This window comes from Crassostrea angulata, chromosome 7 (genome assembly GCF_025612915.1).
Source record: "Crassostrea angulata isolate pt1a10 chromosome 7, ASM2561291v2, whole genome shotgun sequence".
Classification (NCBI taxonomy): Eukaryota; Metazoa; Mollusca; class Bivalvia; order Ostreida; family Ostreidae; genus Magallana; species Magallana angulata.
This window is the reverse complement of record NC_069117.1, coordinates 8541180-8567874: the sequence shown is the minus strand read 5'-3', so window position 1 is coordinate 8567874 and position 26695 is coordinate 8541180. Positions and strand designations below refer to the sequence as shown.

Genomic DNA, 26695 nt, shown 5'->3' with positions numbered 1-26695 from the left:
TCTGTAAGGAGGTCCTGACAATCAAATTGATTGCAGAATTTCAATACTTGATTAAAGTTCCATCAAAATGAAAAAAATTGTCCCATTAAAAAATGAAACTTTTCGTACACGATTTTTGTTTTGCAATGGAACTAAATAATCATACATAAGACGAAACTGTACAATTGCGCAAAATTTTTTGTTTCTAACTACAAGATTAAAATTGGAAAAAAGCCATTGATTGAGGTCACTGTTCTATCTTGCGTCTAAAACAGGGATCTGATATTGAATGCGAGCATACAGGAATGAGGCGATTAATGGAATCTTATGGAACGCCTCAACTGCCTCATGTAGGTAATCTTCATAATATGATGATACTTCAACATTACATGATGGTACTTTAACATTACGTGCTGATACTTCAACATTACATGATGGTACTTTAACATTACATGCTGATACTTCAACATTACGTGATGGTACTTTAACATTACGTGATGGTACTTTAACATTACGTGCTGATACTTTAACATTACATGCTGATACTTTAACATTACATGATGGTACTTTGACATTACGTGCTGATAGTTCAACATTACATGCTGATAATTCATTATATGATGATACTACACTATGCGGTGGTTCTGAAAATAGGGAAGTTTTAACATTGGGCTGTTTCTCTGTTTCAGAGATTGATCATATAGGACTAAGTATGGAACGCCTCAACTGCCTTATGTGAATAAACTTCATTATATGATTATACTTTACCATTACATGATGGTACTTTAACATTACATGATGGTACTTCAACATTACATGATGGTACTTTAACATTACATGATGGTACTTCAACATTACATGATGGTACTTTAACATTACACGATGGTACTTCAACATTACATGCTGATACTTCAACATTACATGCTGGTACTTCAACATTACATGCTGATACTTCAACATTACACGATGATACTTCAACATTATATGATGATTCTTCATTATGTGGTGGTTCTAAAAATAGATCTACATCGGGATCGTAATGTACTGAAACCCAGATCCAACATCCACGATGTCGATGAAACAGATATACCAAAGTCAAGCTAGCACGCACTAACTTCAACGCACTAACTCCGTTCTAAATATGCTTATCGACTAGTTTTTCGATCCCGACGGGAAAATATCCCTCGGTAAATAGGCGCAAGGCGCCTAAACTAGGACTTGTGACAATTAGGTGACCCCGGATTCCTGAGGGTGGGGGTCCTGCCCGGGGGTGACTGGTCTCAGAACCTTCAATAATTATGCCGTTCTTGGCGCCACGGCCCCCTGAATAATCGTTATAATAACTATATTATCATATTATATAGGGACATAAACAAGGCGCAGGGCGCCTAAACTAGGACTTGTGACAATTAGGTGACCCCGGATTCCTGAGGGTGGGGGTCCTGCCCGGGGGTGACCGGTCTCAGAACCTTCAATAATTTTGCCGTTCTTGGCGCCACGGCCCCCTGAATAATCGTTATAATTACTATATTATCATATTATATAGGGACAAAAACAAGGCGCAGGGCGCCTAAACTAGGACTTGTGACAATTAGGTGACCCCGGATTCCTGAGGGTGGGGGTCCTGCCCGGGGATGACCGCTCTCAGAACCTTCAATAATTATGCCGTTCTTGGCGCCACGGCCCCCTGAATAATCGTTATAATAACTATATTATCATATTATATAGGGACATAAACAAGGCGCAGGGCGCCTAAACTAGGACTTGTGACAATTTGGTGACCCCGGATTCCTGAGGGTGGGGGTCCTGCCCGGGGGTGACCGCTCTCAGAACCTTCAATAATTATGCCGTTCTTGGCGCCACGGCCCCCTGAATAATCGTTATAATTACTATATTATCATATTATATAGGGACATAAACAAGGCGCAGGGCGCCTAAACTAGGACTTGTGACAATTAGGTGACCCCGGATTCCTGAGGGTGGGGGTCCTGCCCGGGGGTGACCGCTCTCAGAACCTTCAATAATTATGCCGTTCTTGGCGCCACGGCCCCCTGAATAATCGTTATAATTACTATATTATCATATTATATAGGGACATAAACAAGGCGCAGGGCGCCTAAACTAGGACTTGTGACAATTAGGTGACCCCGGATTCCTGAGGGTGGGGGTCCTGCCCGGGGGTGACCGGTCTCAGAACCTTCAATAATTATGCCGTTCTTGGCGCCACGGCCCCCTGAATAATCGTTATAATAACTATATTATCATATTATTTAGGGACATAAACAAGGCGCAGGGCGCCTAAACTAGGACTTGTGACAATTAGGTGACCCCGGATTCCTGAGGGTGGGGGTCCTGCCCGGGGGTGACCGGTCTCAGAACCTTCAATAATTATGCCGTTCTTGGCGCCACGGCCCCCTGAATAATCGTTATAATAACTATATTATCATATTATATAGGGACATAAACAAGGCGCAGGGCGCCTAAACTAGGACTTGTGACAATTAGGTGACCCCGGATTCCTGAGGGTGGGGGTCCTGCCCGGGGGTGACCGGTCTCAGAACCTTCAATAATTTTGCCGTTCTTGGCGCCACGGCCCCCTGAATAATCGTTATAATTACTATATTATCATATTATATAGGGACAAAAACAAGGCGCAGGGCGCCTAAACTAGGACTTGTGACAATTAGGTGACCCCGGATTCCTGAGGGTGGGGGTCCTGCCCGGGGATGACCGCTCTCAGAACCTTCAATAATTATGCCGTTCTTGGCGCCACGGCCCCCTGAATAATCGTTATAATAACTATATTATCATATTATATAGGGACATAAACAAGGCGCAGGGCGCCTAAACTAGGACTTGTGACAATTTGGTGACCCCGGATTCCTGAGGGTGGGGGTCCTGCCCGGGGGTGACCGCTCTCAGAACCTTCAATAATTATGCCGTTCTTGGCGCCACGGCCCCCTGAATAATCGTTATAATTACTATATTATCATATTATATAGGGACATAAACAAGGCGCAGGGCGCCTAAACTAGGACTTGTGACAATTAGGTGACCCCGGATTCCTGAGGGTGGGGGTCCTGCCCGGGGGTGACCGCTCTCAGAACCTTCAATAATTATGCCGTTCTTGGCGCCACGGCCCCCTGAATAATCGTTATAATTACTATATTATCATATTATATAGGGACATAAACAAGGCGCAGGGCGCCTAAACTAGGACTTGTGACAATTAGGTGACCCCGGATTCCTGAGGGTGGGGGTCCTGCCCGGGGGTGACCGCTCTCAGAACCTTCAATAATTATGCCGTTCTTGGCGCCACGGCCCCCTGAATAATCGTTATAATTACTATATTATCATATTATATAGGGACATAAACAAGGCGCAGGGCGCCTAAACTAGGACTTGTGACAATTAGGTGACCCCGGATTCCTGAGGGTGGGGGTCCTGCCCGGGGGTGACCGGTCTCAGAACCTTCAATAATTATGCCGTTCTTGGCGCCACGGCCCCCTGAATAATCGTTATAATAACTATATTATCATATTATTTAGGGACATAAACAAGGCGCAGGGCGCCTAAACTAGGACTTGTGACAATTAGGTGACCCCGGATTCCTGAGGGTGGGGGTCCTGCCCGGGGGTGACCGGTCTCAGAACCTTCAATAATTATGCCGTTCTTGGCGCCACGGCCCCCTGAATAATCGTTATAATAACTATATTATCATATTATATAGGGACATAAACAAGGCGCAGGGCGCCTAAACTAGGACTTGTGACAATTAGGTGACCCCGGATTCCTGAGGGTGGGGGTCCTGCCCGGGGGTGACCGGTCTCAGAACCTTCAATAATTTTGCCGTTCTTGGCGCCACGGCCCCCTGAATAATCGTTATAATTACTATATTATCATATTATATAGGGACATAAACAAGGCGCAGGGCGCCTAAACTAGGACTTGTGACAATTAGGTGACCCCGGATTCCTGAGGGTGGGGGTCCTGCCCGGGGGTGACCGCTCTCAGAACCTTCAATAATTATGCCGTTCTTGGCGCCACGGCCCCCTGAATAATCGTTATAATTACTATATTATCATATTATATAGGGACATAAACAAGGCGCAGGGCGCCTAAACTAGGACTTGTGACAATTAGGTGACCCCGGATTCCTGAGGGTGGGGGTCCTGCCCGGGGGTGACCGCTCTCAGAACCTTCAATAATTATGCCGTTCTTGGCGCCACGGCCCCCTGAATAATCGTTATAATTACTATATTATCATATTATATAGGGACATAAACAAGGCGCAGGGCGCCTAAACTAGGACTTGTGACAATTAGGTGACCCCGGATTCCTGAGGGTGGGGGTCCTGCCCGGGGGTGACCGGTCTCAGAACCTTCAATAATTATGCCGTTCTTGGCGCCACGGCCCCCTGAATAATCGTTATAATAACTATATTATCATATTATATAGGGACATAAACAAGGCGCAGGGCGCCTAAACTAGGACTTGTGACAATTAGGTGACCCCGGATTCCTGAGGGTGGGGGTCCTGCCCGGGGGTGACCGGTCTCAGAACCTTCAATAATTATGCCGTTCTTGGCGCCACGGCCCCCTGAATAATCGTTATAATAACTATATTATCATATTATTTAGGGACATAAACAAGGCGCAGGGCGCCTAAACTAGGACTTGTGACAATTAGGTGACCCCGGATTCCTGAGGGTGGGGGTCCTGCCCGGGGGTGACCGGTCTCAGAACCTTCAATAATTATGCCGTTCTTGGCGCCACGGCCCCCTGAATAATCGTTATAATAACTATATTATCATATTATATAGGGACATAAACAAGGCGCAGGGCGCCTAAACTAGGACTTGTGACAATTAGGTGACCCCGGATTCCTGAGGGTGGGGGTCCTGCCCGGGGGTGACCGCTCTCAGAACCTTCAATAATTATGCCGTTCTTGGCGCCACGGCCCCCTGAATAATCGTTATAATTACTATATTATCATATTATATAGGGACATAAACAAGGCGCAGGGCGCCTAAACTAGGACTTGTGACAATTAGGTGACCCCGGATTCCTGAGGGTGGGGGTCCTGCCCGGGGGTGACCGCTCTCAGAACCTTCAATAATTATGCCGTTCTTGGCGCCACGGCGCCCTGAATAATCGTTATAATTCTTTATTTTTCATTTTCATAAATATTTTTTTCCAAAAAAATTAGGACGTCTATTTGGTCGTCCTTGATATGCATTTATAGATAATTGTATTTTGCATAAATTGGTACCATATTTTCAGCCCTATATTATTTAGTTCGCAGCCAAAACGAAACTTCCGGTTTTCGTTAAAATTGTAAAGGAAATTGGAAAAGTCACGGGGTGTGGAGGAACCTTAAGGTGGATCTACTGTGGTCATTATGATTTAAAACCTTTTCCACTATCAAATTTAAAAGTTGCCTGAATCTATCCTAATAAAAGCTGTTGTCAACTCTAACTTCATTAGTACTTGGACATTTAAATCTCCAGCTGTACAGGTGACTACTGATTTTTATACGACCGCAAAAATTATGGTATGGCGCAGTCGTCGTCGTCCGTGCACATTCGTTTTTGTGGAATAACTTTTGTTTTAGTGGAGGGATCAACATGAAATTTTCACACAATGTACCATGGCATAAAACGAAGCTGTATAAGAAATAAGGAATTTATGGCCTCACCCATTTCAGAAAAAAATACCAAAAAGGGCCACTTTGGGTGTTTTTCGCAAATATAGTTGCCAAATGTTTATTTTTTATTGAATTTTAATGGGGTTTCTTTTATTTTGTTGCTTATATAATTGCGCTTCAGTAGTATTCATGATTTGTATCTTTACATTCATCTTATGTATTCCTCTAGATGCAAGCTTTTAGTTGGGAGTCAGCAGATTCTGTGTGCCTCTGTGTCAAGTTCTTTATCGTGTCCATCTAATTATTGTGTCAACCTCTTTACTGTGTCCACATTCACTTCATATTACACTTGTTCGAATTTCAGTGGTCGACATGCTGCGGTCGTATCTGCTGCGCTCAGCGTAGCCTTTTATTTTTTACTTGAGATTTGTCTATAGGTAAAAAAAACTGATAGCCCTTAGATTTAAATGTCCAGCTACTTCTTTTCATCACCTGAGTTAAGGATTGATTTGAAGTTCACTAAAGATTGGTATCAGCTATTTTTCAATCCAATAAAGGATTAGCTATTGAAATATGACCACACTCAGAGTAAATTGCTTATTAAAAAAAAAGGGAAAAAGGGGGGTGTGATTACATATATAGTAGGTCTCAATGGGATCTAAGCAGGACATGGGATTGAGTGGGGTTTTTTTTATCTGGGATGTCGCTAATTGTTTGTCGAGAAAACAAAAATTTATTAGACAAGGATTTGGGAATAACTCAAAATTGATTTGGGAATTTGGGAAAATATTAATGTTCTTAAGCAAGAAATTGAAAAATATTTTTTCCTTAAAATTTTGATAGCAAGCTTTCGTATGTAACAATCATTATTGTCTCAAAAACTTGTATTTTTTTAGATTATCAACTTTGTGCATATTGTTACATGTCTCATGCAATTTTTATGTACAGAAAATGAACCAAAATTTGGGAAGCGGGAAATCATGAACTGGTACACCTAACATGGGAATTGTCAAAAGAACTTAACGTGATACGGGATTAGAACCCCCTATATATTACGATAAATTGGCAAAATAAAAATTTTCTGTATGAAAATAACTTTAACCATTAATCTGACCTTATCTGAAGTGATAGCAGACTTTGACGCGGAGGATGGCATGTGATGGCATAATGAATGAAAATTATGTCAGGAGTGTAACATTTATCCATTCTTTAATGATAAAGTTTTTATTTAGTTTAAAAAAATTCTAAACTTAACTGGAAGAGATTTTTTACACTTAATTTGCTCAAAAATTTTCAATAAGGTCAAATTTAAAGATTGGAATATATTATTTGCTTTTGATACAGTGTTTGAATATTAAAAATAAGTGCGATAAATACTAAAAGGACATTTAAAACAATTACACTATATAAAACTGTTGTGAAAGTATCAGAATTGTGTTACAATGCCTCAAATAAACACTAATGATCAGATCCTATCCTGTAAGTTGACAGAAACTAAAAGTGGAAAACCTAGCATTTCACAGAATTTTAGTGTTACACTCCTGACACCTATTTCAAGGCCATAAAAAGGACTAATCAAATTTAGGCAGTCATGTTTGCATCTCATAGTAACTGCTGCACCTGCTGGTCAATTTAAAACAATAATTATGACAATTACTAACAGTGTTTCAAAAATATGACATTGCAAACTTAAATGTTACACTCCTGACCTACATCAGCAGGTGTGGTTCTATGAGATCAAGTGCACCAGAAACATGTCACAGATATCTACAAATACTTTTAATTTGATCTAGAATATTGTGGTAAAGTATAAGAAATATTAAAATGTCCAAAATCTTTCGGAACTTTGAATTATCATCATTTAAAATTAAGAATTAAGTTTTTTCCTTTTCATTTTTTTCCCTCATTAGGAAATTTGACAGACCTTATTTTACCATTGTAATTACAAAATATGTATTACTTCATATGAGAAAATTTAGTGCATATACACAGGTTTTCAACAAACCCATCATTTTATATTAGACATCATTATTTTTTTTAAAGACAGCTCTTTGAAGCACTTGCTTCTTTCAAAATGTCACACTAAAAGTGTTACACTCCTGACATTTTTGGCCCTATTTTTTGCCAGCATTTTTTTATTATCAAAGATATCATCACGAAAATTTGTACGATTATAGTCACAGGTGGGATACATTTTTTAATTATCTAATACTTAGTATTTATCATCATGATTTGTAATAGGGTATGGTAATAATGTTGGGGTCATTTTTTTTGAAACAGCCCCTATGTAGAATGAATAGTGAACAAAATAGTCTGCATGGCAAACAGGACATACATGTGGTTCTGTGACTTGAAAGAACTGATCATTTATCTATATAGCTAGGTATTTTAGACATGTAGTTTCAGCTGAACAGAAAAAAAAAATGTCAGTATAAAGACAAAAAAAAAATTGCATAATTTTAAATATAATGCTGAATTTTAGGTTTTTTCTTCTATGATATGCGTGGGTATAGTAATTTGAGCATGTTGAGTGGTATTATACACCAACAATTAAACTTTTATTAGAGTTTTCATGGTATTGACATTTTTACATATATTTTATATATATTTTCAATATCACTTGCTTTGATAGGTGCCATTTTTAGGTAAATGAAGGCTTTTTCCAAATTGAAACGGATTTTGTGATGCGTAATAGTCGATGTAATGATATCAACATGCAAAATGGACATAAAAATAACTTCATTTTCGAGGCTCTGTGAGACACCTTGTGAGCAAATACTGTAAAACAGCCCTGATACATGTGGAAATGAATAGATCTACACCGGTGATGTACGTTGGTTAAATTTTTCATTTCATTTGCAGGTCGTCGCCATTATGCCTGATGGCCATGTACGGGTGGGGTTATTTCCGACACTATCAGAAACAATAGTGTGCCAGCTGGGCACTGTGGCTGAACTCCCCCGTACAGCAACAAAGTCTTGGAAAAGTGGGAAGAAGACCGCCTTTCGGGTACGTCAAAACCTATATATTGGTGAAATGTTTTAGAATGTATGTCTAAAATGTCTGTTTTGGAAAAAAATTCTTTGCCCGGTTGCCGGTAAGCGCTGGGCCCTTGGTCCTATTTTTTCAAGCTTCGGTCATGTATAATTTTTGTAATGTTCATGTATAATTCTTGTAATGTTAGAACATTCGACTAATGGAGGTGTTTTTTTGCAGGCAGCCAAGGCAGCCGCCGCAGCCTCCAAGGCAGCCGCCGCAGCCTCCAAGGAATCCCCCGCAGCCTCCTCCTCCAAGGACTCGGCCAGGAAGAAACGAAAGGTAAGAACTCAACCTAATTTGTTTGGTTGTTTGTTGCTATGAAACCTTTAATAACACCAACATTTATTTTTGTTGGCCTTACCGGCCCAGAACGCAGTGTATCATCAGTAGTGTGTTTGGATATTTGATTATTGAACATTCGACTAATGGAGATGTTTTTTTGCAGATGGCCAATAGCCCTGAACTCGAACCCCCCGCAGCATCCTCCTCCTCCGAGGACTCGGCAGGCAGGCAACCCTCTGAGAAAGGAACGGTAAGAACCCAACCTAATTTGTTGTGTGCGCAATTTCGTGTATACATTGGACCATATATAACCGATGATACATTGTGTATACTTGATGTACACGGCCTGTACGCTTGGTACGTTGGGCATACGCCCTGTATAGGACGTATACTTCGTGCACAAATTTGGTGTATACATTGGACCATATATAACCGATGATACATTGTGTATACTTGGTGTAAACTGTCTATACGCTTTGTACATTGTGTATACTTGGTGTAAACGGTCTATACGCTTTGTACATTGTGTACACTTGGTGTAAATGGTCTATACGCTTTGTACATTGGGTATACGTGGTGTAAACTGCCTGTACAGGGCGTATACTTTGTGTGCACAATTTGGTGTATACATTGGACCATGTATAACCGATGATACATTGTGTATACTTGGTGTAAACGGTCTATACGCTTTGTACATTGTGTATACTTGGTGTAAATGGTCTATACGCTTTTTACATTAAGTATACGTCCTGTACAGGGCGTATGCCTAATGTACCAAGCGTATAGGTCGTGTACACCAAGTATACACAATGTATCATCGGTTATATATGTACACATTGTGTATACTTGGTGTAAATGGTCTATACGCTTTTTACATTGTGTACACTTGGTGTAAACGGTCTATACGCTTTGTACATTGGGTATACGTGGTGTAAACTGCCTGTACAGGGCGTATACTTTGTGTGCACAATTTGGTGTATACATTGGACCATATATAACCGATGATACATTGTGTATACTTGGTGTAATCGGTCTATACGCTTTGTACATTGGTGTAAACGGCCTGTACAGGGCGTATACTTTGTGTGCACAATTTGGTGTATACATTGGACCATATATAACCGATGATACATTGTGTATACTTAGTGTAAACGGTCTATACGCTTTGTACATTGGGTATACAAAGTATACGCCCTATACAATTTTGTACACAAAGTATACGCCCTGTACAGGCCGTTTGCACGACGTATACCCAATGTACAAAGCGTATAGACCGTTTACACTAAGTATACACAATGTATCATCGGTTATATATGGTCCAATGTATACACCAAATTGTGCACACAAAGTATACGCCCTATTCAATTTTGTACACGAAGTATATGACCTGTACAGGCCGTTTACACCACGTGTACCCAATGTACAAAGCGTATAGACCGTTTACACCAAGTATACACAATGTATCATCGGTTATATATGGTCCAATGTATACACCAAATTTTGTGCACGAAGTATACGTCCTGTACAGGGCGTATGCCTAATACCAAGCGTATAGGTCGTGTACACCAAGTATACACAATGACACAATGTATCATCTGTTATATATGGTCCAATGTATACACGAAATTGTGCACACAAAGTATACGCCCTGTACAGGCCGATTACACCACGTATACCCAATGTACAAAGCGTATAGACCGTTTACACAAAGTGTACACAATGTACAAAGCGTATAGACCATTTACACCAAGTATACACAATGTACAAAGCGAATAGACCGTTTACACCAAGTATACACAATGTATCATCGGTTATATATGGTCCAATGTATACACCAAATGTTTTGCACGAAGTATACGTCCTATACAGGGCGTATGCCCAACGTACCAAGCGTACAGGCCTTGTACATCAAGTATACACAATGTATCATCGGTTATATATGGTCCAATGTATACACAAAATGGTGCACACAAAGTATACGCCCTGTACAGGCCGTTTGCACGACGTATACCCAATGTACAAAGCGTATAGACCGTTTACACTAAGTATACACAATGTATCATCGGTTATATATGGTCCAATGTATACACGAAATTATGCACACAAAGTATACGCCCTATACAATTTTGTACACGAAGTATATGACCTGTACAGTCTTACATCATGCAATACCAAATCATTTATAAAAATTATGGGATACGATACCTATCAGTTTGACGCACAGCTTCTCGTATTAGGTTTAGGTTGAAGAATAAAAGAAAATATTCCAACGGAGATGCATTTCTCGCCGGCATGTTCTTTGGCCCTGGGTTCCCAGTGAATGGCTTATTTTGCACCGGTTCAGGCGGCAATACACGGAACCACACTCCAGCCATCTTGTACGGCGCAAGGCAGAACGCACGTGTTATTATGACGTCATTTACGTAAAATGACGTTATAACAAAATACCGCGTTATGGAAGTCATTTATGTCATTCTTTTCAATGTTGATATTATTTTTAAGAATTATATGTTTCGAAAATAATATACATGCATGCATTGCGTAAACATTTTAAAAATAATTTAGGGCAATAATATTATCTGTTGCTTGAATTTTTGAAGTTATTGAGAAACAAACAATCGGAACAAAATTATGCAACAATATGTTAATTACGATGAATTAATAAAATTAATGCACATGAACATATGCTGTTTTAGTGTAATGTTTAGCAATAAAAAAAAAAACATTAACTTTTATTTCCACAATTGATATAATAATTATGCAAATTTTGATGGCAGATAAAAAGATCTTAGTTTGTGTAGCTATGTATCAAGAAATCCGTTAATTCTAGCGCTATAAATTTCTTTTAAAAATCAAAATAATAAATTAATATGTCAATAAATTACAATTGGATACTTTATTGTTCATAATAACATACGATGCTTTTATATTTATTGACGTATATTTAATAAATCATATGGAAAAAGTGTAAAGTTAAAATCGGCCTAAAATCGGCCCCGTGGCACTCTGGACAACTGTGTGATCGGCCCAAAATCGGCCCTGTGGCACAGAAGTGGTTAAAGAGTGATTGAAAACGTGGTTTCATCGACTTTCATTTAAATTATATTTACCTATACCAAGGACTGCACATTTTGGATATATATATATGTATATGTAATGAAAGCGCTTACGTTTTATATATCGTGTTGTTAATTTCTTTTATTTTAACCACTTATGTGCCACAGGGCCTATTTGGGCCTATTTGAATATCTACGTTCAGTGCCACGGGGCCTATTTGGGCCTATTTGGAAAAGAAAAAAATATTTTTTTTAAAGATACAAATTAAGTGTTACAGGTTTTCCGTGTATTTCATAAGCTATAGTTCGTTAATATTTTTATCAAAAGGAAACAATATCGAAAATTTGCAACGTCAGTTATCTCTCTCAATGGCCGAGTGGGTCATGTTTTGACTTTTGAACAGACCGAGTGCATCCCTGGTTTGAATCCCGCTAAGTGCCATTGATGAGTTTTGCCTGCAGATTTATACTCGGATGTTATTGCCGGATTTACGTATAAACTTATGTACGTGCATACATGTTCTTTATATTTCCCATGAACTCTTTTTCACGTGTTTTTTATAAATGTATTTCATACGCAAATTATTTGGGGGAAAAAAAGGAACTTTTCCTAGGTGTATGGAGTTGCAACTGTATGTATAAACGAATGGATTCTGATTCAATCGTAATAATTTATATAAACTTTGAAAGGGATATTTCTATTTTAAGCAACTGATTGCCGTATGATTTAACTTGTTGAAAGCTTACATGTAGAAGAGCAATGCATTACAACAAGCCAATTTGTTTTCTTCTGTGAATTTGTAGCTCTTACAACAAGTTAAATATACCAGAAATTGATTAACATTTAACGTCTCTTTATTAGTAAAAAAAAAGGAAGCATTTTTAACACAGCTCCACAAAAAAGTTATGCAATTCAAAGATGTCTGTTTTGTGAGTATACTAATAACACCCCCCCCCCCCTCAGTTCTACATGTTCTTTAATGTGTCTTCCTTTATTTTCTAATATACAACCTTACCTTAACCATTTATTTTTAATGCATGAGAGGGTGTACGTGTGCGTGTAAGTGAATGAGAGGAATGAGATGAGCAAAGGTCATCATGTTTATGCATTGACAAAATCTGTATGTCCTTTATTTTATTTGGACATATATATATATATATATATATATATATATATATATATATATATATATATATATATATATATATATATATATATATATATATATTTATATATACATGTATTGCTCTGATAAGCTGTAATGCTTAAAGACATAAAGAATTGAATGGAATTGATCCTTCTGACTACTCGAATGACCCTACAACCAGTGTTTGATAACGAGCCATTTCACACCACACAAAAGGAAAATATATATGCGCTTACAATCTTTCCAAAAATAAAATGACCATCTAATTAACAAACGATTCTGTCATAAAGATGAAAAATAACTTAAGTTATGATCTCATATACAGACATCATAAGTGTTAAGGATAAAACAGTTTGATTGGAGGTAGCACTACAATATTAAATATTGTAGTGCATGAAATATAAAATTTTACCAAATATTTAAAACTTTATTTGCATGTAAAATCAAAACAAAGTTTTTGAAATATTCCCGTAAACAGTTTATCAAATAAAATTACATTGTATAAATAAAACATTGGTAGCAAGAAACACACACACCTTCAAATTTGAAATCAAGTCAGGGCCTTTTCACTACCACCCCCTCCCCCACACCGTCCTCTAGTGATCTTGATTTTTTTTTCTAAAAACTAAGAATGTATCAGACTCTCAGACTTCTAACGTGTTGAGTTTTATCTCATAAAAAATTCAGTCCCTGCCATCGGCAAATAACCCGATGTAAATGGAATAACTCTGGGATTATTTTTCGTCAGCCATGTTATTCAGGGGGCCGTGGCGCCAAGAACGGCATAATTATTGAAGGTTATTGAAGGTTCTGAGAGCGGTCACCACCGGGCAGGACCCCCACCCTCAGGAATCCGGGGTCACCTAATTGTCACAAGTCCTAGTTTAGGCGTCCTGCGCCTTGTTTATGTCCCTATATAATATGATAATATAGTAATTATAACGATTATTCAGGGGGCCGTGGCGCCAAGAACGGCATAATTATTGAAGGTTCTGAGACCGGTCACCCCCGGGCAGGACCCCCACCCTCAGGAATCCGGGGTCACCTAATTGTCACAAGTCCTAGTTTAGGCGCCCTGCGCCTTGTTTATGTCCCTATATAATATGATAATATAGTAATTATAACGATTATTCAGGGGGCCGTGGCGCCAAGAACGGCATAATTATTGAAGGTTCTGAGACCGGTCACCCCCGGGCAGGACCCCCACCCTCAGGAATCCGGGGTCACCTAATTGTCACAAGTCCTAGTTTAGGCGCCCTGCGCCTTGTTTATGTCCCTATATAATATGATAATATAGTTATTATAACGATTATTCAGGGGGCCGTGGCGCCAAGAACGGCATAATTATTGAAGGTTCTGAGAGCGGTCACCCCCGGGCAGGACCCCCACCCTCAGGAATCCGGGGTCACCTAATTGTCACAAGTCCTAGTTTAGGCGCCCTGCGCCTTGTTTATGTCCCTATATAATATGATAATATAGTAATTATAACGATTATTCAGGGGGCCGTGGCGCCAAGAACGGCATAATTATTGAAGGTTCTGAGACCGGTCACCCCCGGGCAGGACCCCCACCCTCAGGAATCCGGGGTCACCTAATTGTCACAAGTCCTAGTTTAGGCGCCCTGCGCCTTGTTTATGTCCCTATATAATATGATAATATAGTTATTATAACGATTATTCAGGGGGCCGTGGCGCCAAGAACGGCATAATTATTGAAGGTTCTGAGACCGGTCACCCCCGGGCAGGACCCCCACCCTCAGGAATCCGGGGTCACCTAATTGTCACAAGTCCTAGTTTAGGCGCCCTGCGCCTATTTACCGAGGGATATTTTCCCGTCGGGATCGAAAAACTAGTCGATAAGCATATTTAGAACGGAGTTAGTGCGTTGAAGTTAGTGCGTGCTAGCTTGACTTTGGTAACAGATATTGGAAGAATTAAAAATGGGAAATGCAATTAAACGATTTGAAGAGGAAAGAATCGATGTAGATAACTTTTTAAGTGTAACAGATTTACAATTAATCAACTTAGGAATAATTACGATCGGGGATAGAATCCGACTTACAGAGAGGGTAAAAAGAAACGCAAGAAGTTCCGTTCTGGAAAGCGCGGACGATTTGGTGGCAACAGATTCAAATCCAATCGCCTCTATTTTGTCTCACCAAAGAAAAATGCTTTTTGGAAACAAGAAGTCCAAAAGACGCCACAGTTTCCCCGTAAATCATGACCCCGAAAAATTAGGTATCTAATTTGAGTTTTCTCAAATGAGTAGCACAATCCGGACTGATGAAAAACGTTTTGTTTTAGGCCTACAATAAAATCTCAGCAAATACAAAATATGATGTAATTAAAATTTGTGTAGAACAATTTAGCATTTTATACATACAAAGTCAGCAAACACTCGGTTTTTAGTTTTGAAAACCACGAACCAGTCTGGGTTTTGCTACCCAATTTAATCTCTCTCTCTCTCTCTCTCTCTCTCTCTCTCTCTCTCTCTCTCTTTATCTATCAATGTTTAACTTTACGTTGGTAATGGAAAATGACATGTATTTTTAGATGCATGGCTAAAGAAATATGTTGCAAAAGTTTTTGTGAATCACAAAGCATAAATAAATTTAGAACATGAATATAGTTATTAGATCATGTAGATTTTAAACTAAAGTCTCCTTTCAGAATTTTCAAAATGACATGATATAGTGAATGGTCACCATGACAATGGTGTCTAGTTTTGGTTTGACATGGTGTTTATACTGAAAATTAGACAAATTATTCAATTAGGGACTTTTCTAATACAACCATATTTATCATGTTTATAGTGACATATATTGAACATGTTGAAGAGACCTTCGCTTAAAATGTTATACACTTAATTAGGTCTTTTCGATTTTTTTGTTGCTGGATCGATTCCATCAAGTACATCACATGTACACTGTATGTAGTGGTTTTTTTCACTTTTGGCTGATTGAGAACAACAGCGATTTTAAATTACATGTGTTCTGCTGGAATTTTAAATAAAATCTCTTTTTTAATTCTGAGTATGAGCACACCCAATATAAACAGATATTTTCAATTACACTATGCAATGAACTCTATTTTCAATTATATTCATGCTATTTTGTTTGAAGTTATCAATGCTCAGAATATTAACTTTTAATATACACACAGTTCTTTATATTCATATATCTTGATGCAGGTTTCCAAGATTTATTACAAATCAGTTGTTAGAGACACCATTATATATAATATCAGTACCTATATTTAGTAAGGGACCAGGCAAAATTTATCACAATGATGGGACTGGTACAAACAAGCATGGAACAATGACTTTTTCATAAAATAAAAAAAGGATGGGACAAAAACTTTTTTTAGTGTAAGTGCCCATGGGACAAACTCTTTTTTAAAATGAGTTACAGTTTTCAATTCAAGAGAAACATTTATTTTATTCCCCTTGTTATCCAAAACTGTCCCTTACTACCTTTAGCTTACTTCTAACTACTAACATCTCTGAAAAGATATCTTGTCTTAAAATTAGAAAGCTTATGCAATTCTGAGAAAGAGTATGCCTCATATTGCCAATTTCATTGAGGTTTAAGAAAAGTATTGCCATTTAAGTGAACCCACCATTTCCATTTTTCTCTATTTAACACAGATCCATAGGACTCTCCTTCAGTAAAACATCTTTACTTAATCTTTAAGAGGTCATTTGTTGTCTAGCCTCCTTTAATAAGGAACATTATTCAATACTTATACATACATCTACATGATAATATCATGATAAAAGCATCACATTACTTAGAAATACGCTTACATGTATACTCTTCTCCTGTCTTTTGATTTTCATAAAAAGCATTAGTTTGAAATATTTTACCTAATACATGTATTATCATATGAAACTTTTTTTAATTTCCTTGAGTCATTTCTCTGACACACATATTTGAAATAATCATCACCGATGTTAAGAATTGCTCTTTTTTTGGTAAATTGGATGATTTGTAGCATTTTTTAAACTTCAAACACACCAGGAAACCTGGAAACGAATAAGAATTTCATAAAAAATATTCAAATTCTACATGTGTTTCTACATTTTTGCTTTTGATGCATATATATATATATATATATATATATATATATATATATATATATATATATATATATATATATATATATAATTGTTTACATTGTACTTTTTGTAATTTTTGTTGCAACAATCTCATGAATATGAAGATGTATATCCACGGGAGTGTGGGACAGTAACTTTTTGTTAAGCCTAAAGGCATGGGACACATATATTTTTTTTTTAGTGAAAGCCATGGGACATGTAAATCTTTTTAATGAATATTTTTTTTGTACCAGTCCCATCACTGTGATAAATTTTGCCTGGTCCCTAACAAGCACTTTTTGTTCAAACATTGAAGGGTGTAGGGGTTGAAGAAATAATTGGAAAAGATGCTATACCTCTTTAATAGCACTTATCTTTTCATGTGACTTTTAAAAAAAAAAAAGCGCTCATCTTTTATACTGGTGTGTTATAAAAATAATGTGTTCTGCATATGTTGGTCTTAGTAATTTGTGTGTGTGTGCTAAAAATAAAATAAATTGTATTGTTTCATACTGTAGATAATCTTAACTTTTCAGATATCCCAAAACGCCGTAAAGTGACAAGAACTTGGACAATGACTGTTGTTTGTTTGGCAGATAAAGAGTCTTCAAGGGTGCCATCATCTGCAGAGAAAGAAATTCTGTTTAAAGCAGGCCTAGGTACCCGCAAAATACAGTTTTTAACATCTGACACCGAGGCTGATGTTTTAAAGACTATAACTTCAGACAGATCAACAGAAAATGGTCAGACTATTGGATTTCCTCAGCTTAATAACTGTGGTGGGTTTGAACTGCTCAAATGCACCCAAAACAGCAGAGAACTCTCTCTAATTGATTGTGAGTGGTCGGTTTCTCAACTTAAAACATATTTAGGGAGTCAAACCAAGATTTATATACGACCAGTCCAAACAAGTCTCAGTACAACACCAATTGATAATAATTTTCAAATCAAGACAGAAGAAATTTGCAAGTTTTGCAACAAGGGCTTTTCTATTAGAAATCTGAGACAGCATGTTAAAACCTGCAAGGACAAGCCAAAAACAATAGAGGTATGTGAGAGTGATAGTGATGATCTACCAGATCCTGCTTTAAATGATCATGATGGCCTTTGGAGTTTTTTAAGTGATGCAAATATAGAGTTTTTGCCTGCAGCAGTGGATGCAGTAGATCCACTTGGTGATGCAGTACCAATAAATGCTTCAACTTCAGTTACAGATGTGATTGATGAAGTATCCCAAACTGAAGGGAATAGCAATTATAATGAACATGCATCTAGTTCTTCTAGTAATGTTTATGTCCATACTGGGGAAGAAATAAATTCCAGCTCTGACAGCACTACAAGTTCCACACAGAATGCTACAGTCTCTCCTACTATGTATCAAAAGGCAGAAACTGTATGTTTGATAGACAGTGTCATATCTAGTGCAATTGATCACTGCCTTACTGAGAACATTACTGATCCAGTGGAAATCCTAAGACATATGCAAAAAGTTATAGTGACTGGAAGAAGTTTGGAACTCGACGATTTATTAAATTGTGATTCAGGAGACACCTCTTTCATCATGGTGGATCGAGGAAATATTTTGGAGACAGCATTTGATGAAATTAAAAGCATAACAGACAAAGATCTTAGAAAAACATTGGAAGTTAACTTCTACAATGAGGTATTTTCCAAAGCCTATCTTCTTATTTAAAGGATTAATCATTTAAGATAATGTCTGCTCTTTCATGTACATGCATGTTACCTATTTACCAGTTATTAGTCCCATACTGGTTTCACTGGTGGGGACTATAGCTTTCCTCTGTGAATACATAACGGACTTGGCAAATTTACATGAGATAAAAAAAAGAATATTAATTATTTTACCCACTAATTTTGATATTTAATTTGAATAATTTTGATATCTTGAGTGTTTAGTTGAATTTCCTCTGTTCTTTTATCTCTTACATGTCAAATATTATCATTAAACTAAGCTGTGGAAAATCCAAAAGAATATGTTACATGCAGTTAGAGTAAAATTTAGTTTGTTTTCAATCTAGAGTAGAATATGTAGTTTGAATTTCTTTTGTTCTTTTATCTCTAATTACAGTATAATAACATCTCGTTTAGTTCTTAAATAGTTGTATGGTTGAAAGTTTTCATAAAATAAAACAATCCGATAGGAGACCTGTACGGTGTATTTCTTATGCAATACTCTCAGAAGGCTTGTTTATAATCTAACATGCATGTCAATAGAGTTTACCACTAGCTGGTTACAGAATTTCAACTGATTACCATAAATTCCTTGTATATATATGATATGAATTTATAGAAATTATGTTATCATGCAACATGATATGTAATTTGAGTGTTTTATTTGTGGTTTTTGGGAGTTGATTTTTAATCAACTCTCCTATGCAGTCACTCGGACAAACCAAAAGTGAAACAGTGTTTGGACCTCAGCACAAATCATTGCTCCTGACAAGACTTAGTTCTTGAAAATAATTGATGAATTCGATGTAATGTATGTTAAAGCATTGTTTTTCAAGGAAACTTATTTACAAATACCTTAAAAATAGATTTTTTAAATGGTACGAACAATTTAGATATTTTTTGTAGTCGTATGTATTCCTACGCCAGAGTTCAATATAGTCTCGTTCAACTCGACGCTCGGCTGTCTCCGTAAACCCTTGTCGGAGATTTACGGTGTCAGCGGAGCGTTTGGTTGAACGAGACTAGAGTTCAATATTGCTTGGATCCATACAATTTTCAAGAAATATTTTTACCAGTGATACATAGTTTGATTGAATTAATTTTATCTTTAAATATTATTTAACATGATTCATGTGGAGGTTTCTCGACATTCTAGTCGAAAAAGTTCTAAAATTCATATTATAAAAATATGCGTAATTCAAATTAGAAACTACGTATACATGTACTTGTCATGCAAAATAACATATCATTGATTTTAAAATAAATAAACATCGACAAAATCAACTCCCGTCAGTTCTTCAGTACTTTGATTTAAAATTATTTCAGTGTGCTTCAGATCAAGGGGGGCCACGTAAAGAATTTTTTCGTCTAGTGCTCAGTGCTGTCAAGGAAAAGTATTTTGACAAAGGTTTGCGAGAACACCTGGCAAAAGATTATGTGACGGTTGGAAAAATTATGGGTAAGTTTAACTATTGCTATGACTGTAGAATTTACACTGCAACTGAGTTGATTTATTTTTAACTACTTGTAGTACAGTTTGCTGGGTTAAATGTTGTTTGCTGATTACCAGATTCAGGGATGTGGATTGTGCTTTCTGTTGTAATTTTGTTCTGTAAAAATGTTCTCCTTATGAAACAAATAGCATATTACATCCCAATTTTACCTTAAAACAGAATCAGTAGAAAAAGTATCCAAAAGTGGCTTTTTGTGAGATGAAGCAAGTGTCTTTAAAGTAAATCCACCCTCCTGTGACGTCATACATTTTACATAAACCATGAATTCATTAAAATTCTTGCAAGTAGATTTGTAATTTCTATGTTATCATAGGTGCACATCAAAAACTCAAATCATTGTTTACTTGGAGATATTTAATAAGCGTTTTTCATCCTTATATTCGACATAATTCAACAATGACAAAGGGAAATAACTCTTTTCTACTTTTCTCTAAGTGATATATCTAAATGCTAAGATTTTTCTAATGTAAACAATATTTTCTTTTTTTTAAATTAATTTTAGTTTTCTGGCATAGTAAGCAATAAAATTTAAATAGACAAACAAGTATCCATCCACTTATATTTAATTTTTAAACAAAAAAAGTGTGATTTTCAGATGATAATTTCAGCCTTTGGTTTTTATTACCTTACATCTTAAATAGTACGGATACATATATATTTTATTTATATTTTGATGAAATTCAAGTCCAATAAGTTAAAAAAAAGTTAAGTTTTTAACTTTGAACCCATGATATTATAGGTACGAGGTTACCTTAAGATTGCTCAGTCTGTCAAAAATAGTACACGTACAAAGTGAGAATTCGTTTCTTTCTCTAGCTTTAAGTATCCTGCAAAATGGACCAATGCCAAGCTTTTTAAATGAGGATATTCGAAATGACCTGTTTTCTGGGAAAGATTCAAGTTCATTGTGCATAAAAAATCTAAGGACTGGATTGGATGTTTTGGGAGTAGTCAAGGTAAAAATAAAAGCAGCTCTGACATCATTGAAGGAACCATTTTACTATTAACATTCACTATTACATAGACAGATGCATATTGCAATAGAAAAAAATTTGGTTTTTTTTTTTTAGCTCACCTGAGAGGAAGGCTCAAATGGCAAAGCTCAATATATGATATAACTATTAAATCATCAGTTTATAAAAGGGGCTTATATAAGAACATCAATATAAAATTTTGAAAATCTTTTAATACAGGATCTTTTTTACTCATGCATTGTTACAATATTTTGGATATGACTTTATAAAGCTTATGTCTAGTGTTGCTCAGGCGAGCATTGTGGCACATGGGCCTCTTGTTTGCTATTTATGCAGGTTAATACATTGTGAAAATTGGGTACTTAGCATTGTTTTTGAAAAGGTGAGGGGTACGACTCTTCCAAAAAATTTTGAAATGGGGGGGGGGGGGGGGGGGGGGGGTAGGTAACATCAATTTCATCAATTTCACTGTTTATTTCCTTCCTTTCCGGGTGGGGGTAACTCCTTGTCAATTTACTTCTTTATTTGTGGATGTAAGAAAAAAATGTTTTCTGTGAGAAAAAGTACGGGGGAGGGGGAGCAGGCCTTAGTCCCTCCCCTCCCTTGATATTAAACTGATTTGTAATTGATGACTATTAGTACATTGTACTGATTTCAGACACACTCTGACTCAGAACAGTTTCTTTTTTGTCATCCACATAGGTTGGAAGCATTTTACCAATGTTTGTACACCTTCTTAATCCCAGCACAACTTGTCTTACATTGAAAGCTGTTACACAGCTACTAAAACCCCATTTTTCAGAAGAGGGTTCAAATGACAGAAAGTATGAAAATAGTGTATATTCAGCATTCTTAAGATATATGCGATCAGCAGCAAGTAAGTAAATTCATGAACTCATATTTGACAAGACAGCTCTGTTAGAATTGTTCATGTATGTACTAAATTGATATATCTAGTTTTAAAATCAGCTTTTGTACTCTATAGGTTTGATTCAATCTTTTTTAAATATTAAAACTTATAGGTGGAAGAAGAGGAGATGTTTCACTTCAGCACATACTCCAGTTTGTTACAGGAGCATCTGAAGAGCCCATCCTTGGATTTTGCCACCCTCCCTCCATAGAGTTTGTAAAACCTCGTGATGACACACGCTTTATACCAACAGCAAATACATGCATCAATTCTCTGAAGTTACCACGAGGGACCTTAGAAATCAAATTGCCGGCAGATGAAGAGCTATTTTCTCTGTATGATTATGCCTTTTTAAATACATTTTATGGGCTTATTTGAGTTCCCTTGTAAATGTGTGTTTCTGTTTCTTCAAAGGTTAGTTTGATGTTGATATGAAGGGTTACTTATTAAGGGTTACATTGTTGTATACCCCCATACTAAATTTAAGGTATGGTCCTGTTGTGTCAAGAAGAAGGATTATCTTGGATTTGTCAGTATTCTGAGTTTTGCTTTTTAATTATTTTATGTATGGTAGATACACTATGGGACACTCTTAAGCAAGATTTTTAGTTGGTGTTTCTCACAAGTTAACAGAGATACATGTACCTGTATATGATGATTCACTTTGGTCTTAGTCTTTTAAGTCACCTGAGTGACTCAATTGGTTTTCGTCCATTGTCATGGATTAAGAATTGAACATTTTTAACTTCTTCTTGAAAACTATGTGGCCAATTTTTTTCAAGGGGGGTAAGAGAAAGGTAAATTGTAAACTTCATTGGCATTTTTGCAAGATTTCAGGTAGGGAGAGGGGGGGTATTACCATGTTTTAGATAATATTTACTCCAGAATAAAGCTAATTGGTTGCACAGAGAGAGAGAGAGAGATATGAGAATTCCTGCCAGGTGTTGTGTATTAGCTGAGGTACTCAGGTGACTGTTAGGACCTGTTGGTCTGTTGATATTAGATTTTGGGGAAGACATACCATGTACCTTGTTTTTTAAACTTTCAGTTTTAAGAAAGCAAAATGGTTTTTTATGCTTTTCTTTTTGGATCTGAGAAAAAAAAATCATCAGCACACTCTATTCAACTATCTTTTATTCAAAAGAGTCAAAAAGACTGCTTTATGGCCCAGGTTTACGATGTTGTACAGTAGTTTTTCCTCCTCTTGGCTTGCAATTTTTGTGAAGATTATTTTGATAATATTACTTGTAAATTACTCCTTTTTAACTTTTATCCACACCTATGATGTATGATGCTCCAACTTTCACGATTTATTGTAGTTTTTTTACATGATGAGTCATTTTTGAAAGGTAAAGTAATGGAAAATCTTTTTTTTAAATTTACAATTAGGGGTCTATAACTCTATTGTTCATAATATACATAGAAGGAATGTCCCGTGATTTGTATTGCAAATTCATTGTTTACAAAACATGTTTATAGAGTAGTACATGTATATAACAGCCTTGCAAGGGTACAATTTTCACTGGGACAGATGTTGTTTAATTTGATTTGTTGAATTTCCTGATAAAATTTGCCAATATGAAACATGATTAAAAGAATCAGAGGCAGTGTGTTTTACATTTCAGACAATTTTGTTAAAATATATTATAATTTTTTTCTGAATCAGATTGATTGTATAAAATAGAATTGATTAAATATTTAAATTAGGATTATAGAAGTCAAAATTAGTATGAATCAATAAAGGTAATATTTTTAATATTTTTGAAAACTGCTAAGTAGTTACTGGTATCAAAAACTGTTTTCTTTTTGTATAATTCATGCATCAAAATTGCAAGTTTTAGTAGAAAAAAAATGATTTGATAATAAATGTTGCAAGTCTTGACAGTTTTACTTCTTTATACCTCCTTCTATGATAAAGAGGAGCATCTTGGTATGTACCTGTTGGTTTATATCTAAAGTGTTGTGCTTTCAACATCCAAGTACTATTGTTTTTTAAAGAAATGTAGTATAATGAAAAAAAGAGTTGGTCTTTTATATTTCTGTGGTCACAAACTACTTCATCCATTATTGCAAAAAAATATAATAATACATAATCTGCTAATGCGATACATGATTTTTTCTGCAATGTCGCCACCCTCATATCCCGCATGAATCACAAAAGAAAGCATTTTATATTGTTTAAAGATAACCTGCTCTGTATTTTCGAATAAAAAAGAAATGGAGTAGATTGTCACCTTTTGGTTTATTATGATTAAAATGGGAAATTTCTAGAATCTATTTATAATTTCTAAACACTTTAAATAGTCGTCAATTCCGAAATTTCTGTTATTTCTTCTTAAGTCTACATTTAAGGCAACTCTACAGTCTTCAGTAAGCATTTGTGAAACTGGTTCAAATACTGGTCTGTCACCGTATTCAACATCAGTGTGATCAACGTAACCTTCAACACCATAATCTTGTAAATCATTCCTGTCGAGGGGAATGCCAACAGGATTTTGAATTTGTCCACTCATCCATAATTGAATTGGGGAAGCTTTCACTGTGCGGATTCTATGACGTGACCACGCCCGAGCCCAAAATTGAAGTCTTCTGTTTATTTCATCCATGTAAATGTAGTGCAGTGCAGCTAAATTTTTTACATTCAAGGCATCTAGAATTCCTTGGTCTTCCATAAAATAGAATAAATTATAAAAGAAACATAACACGCCTTCGAAAACGTCCCTCCAAAGTCTCTCTATTCTTTGATTATGCGTACTTTTTCCAGTTATCATGCTTCCGTCACCCCGTTCTAATAGCATGTAGTCTGCGACTGATACATTTTCCAGTCCTTTGTCTGACCGGACCCTCATAGGGAGTCCATAAGTGTCCACACCGAGCAAAAAACAATCTAATACCGTTCTAGATGTGTTGTTGTCAACACACTTCAAATACGTAACCAGTCTACTGAAACCGTCAATACCACCGATTACAACAAACCTCCAACGTACCAGTTTATGGTTTGAATCTATGTGCCATAGGTGGTTTGGACCTTGAACATTATAAATGCGCCTATGAAGTCGGCCTATTTTTCTTGATTGAACTCCTTCTTTATCAATTCGATGAATACAGTCTCTGAGTCTCCATCTCTGAATTCGAATATTTTTTGAAAGCAACATTTGTCTCAGCATATTTTCACCACAAAGAGGAAATTTGTTTAATATTTTACCAACTTGTTCATCGAGGTCGTTTTCATTAATTTCTGAAAAATCGCTTTTACTCAATCCAAAGAGCGCCATTCTGCGATAAATAGTCCTCTCGGATACCAATAACAGTGTTGCAATATCAGAAATTTCAAAGTTATTTTCAAGCAAATTCTCTATTGTTGATTTTGGAATGTCAAACATAGGTGGTCCTACATTACCCTGAATCCTATTCGGTGGAAATCGTCCAAACTTTACACACTCAATTCTGATTTTCATCATCTCCGCTCTATTTGAAATGCCAACGGCTTCGAATTCTTGGACAGACAGCTTACAAACAATATCCGGCGTTATTTTTTCTTTTTCAAAATGTTCATAAGCATGTTGCAATCCAAGTTTTTCCAATACTTGCAACATTATAGGCCTCTGGAGTAGGTTTGAAGATCTTTCAGTGTAAATGTTTAATGAAAATCAACTGACAAAAACACAGTTAATCACCATCATATTAAGAGAAAGTATCAATATATTATGAAATATCATCATGTAATGTTGAAGTATCAGCATGTAATGTTGAAGTATCAGCATGTAATGTTAAAGTATCAGCATGTAATGTTAAAGTACCATCATGTAATGTTGAAGTATCAGCATGTAATGTTGAAGTATCAGCATGTAATGTTGAAGTATCATCATGTAATGTTGAAGTATCAGCATGTAATGTTGAAGTATCAGCATGTAATGTTGAAGTATCAGCATGTAATGTTGAAGTACCATCATGTAATGTTGAAGTATCAGCATGTATAGTTGAAGTACCAGCATGTAATGTTGAAGTACCAGCATGTAATGTTGAAGTACCAGCATGTAATGTTGAAGTATCAGCATGTAATGTTGAAGTACCATCTTGAATGTTGAAGTACCATCATGTAATGTTAAAGTACCATCATGTAATGGTAAAGTACCATCATGTAATGTTGAAGTACCATCATGTAATGTTAAAGTACCATCATGTAATGGTAAAGTATAATCATATAATGAAGTTTATTCACATAAGGCAGTTGAGGCGTTCCATAACTAAGGTCCACTGAGACTAGTTTGGATCATGAAAAAAAGCTGGAACTACAAATAATAAAAAAAAACCCAGGATTCTGCTTGAAAATATATGTTATTGAAAAACTGTAGATACT

The 26695-nt window shown here is 36.5% G+C and overlaps 2 protein-coding genes across 2 annotated transcripts; one reads left to right on the top strand and one right to left on the bottom strand.

Moving 5' to 3' along the window:
• Positions 1-15201: 15201 nt before the first annotated feature.
• Positions 15202-22679, top strand: LOC128191437 (uncharacterized). The gene is made up of 5 exons (XM_052863495.1): positions 15202-15387; positions 17782-18908; positions 20264-20396; positions 21268-21407; positions 22448-22679. The coding sequence occupies exons 1-5, from the start codon at positions 15318-15320 to the stop codon at positions 22544-22546; spliced, it is 1569 nt and encodes a 522-aa protein (XP_052719455.1). The 5' UTR covers positions 15202-15317; the 3' UTR covers positions 22547-22679.
• Positions 22680-24372: 1693 nt separating this feature from the next.
• On the bottom strand, positions 24373-25992 carry LOC128191439 (uncharacterized). Its single transcript, XM_052863496.1, has one exon. The coding sequence runs from the start codon at positions 25929-25931 to the stop codon at positions 24603-24605; it is 1329 nt and encodes a 442-aa protein (XP_052719456.1). The 5' UTR covers positions 25932-25992; the 3' UTR covers positions 24373-24602.
• Positions 25993-26695: the final 703 nt, after the last annotated feature.

Coding starts and splice junctions, on each gene's coding strand:
- LOC128191437 (XM_052863495.1), top strand. CDS start 15,318: ATGCTTTTTGGAAACAAGAAGTCCAAAAGACGCCACAGTTTCCCCGTA. Junction 20,397..21,267: donor GACGGTTGGAAAAATTATGG/GTAAGTTTAACT, acceptor TTCTTTCTCTAG/CTTTAAGTATCCTGCAAAAT. Junction 21,408..22,447: donor ATGTTTTGGGAGTAGTCAAG/GTAAAAATAAAA, acceptor TAAAACTTATAG/GTGGAAGAAGAGGAGATGTT.
- LOC128191439 (XM_052863496.1), bottom strand. CDS start 25,931: ATGTTGCAAGTATTGGAAAAACTTGGATTGCAACATGCTTATGAACAT.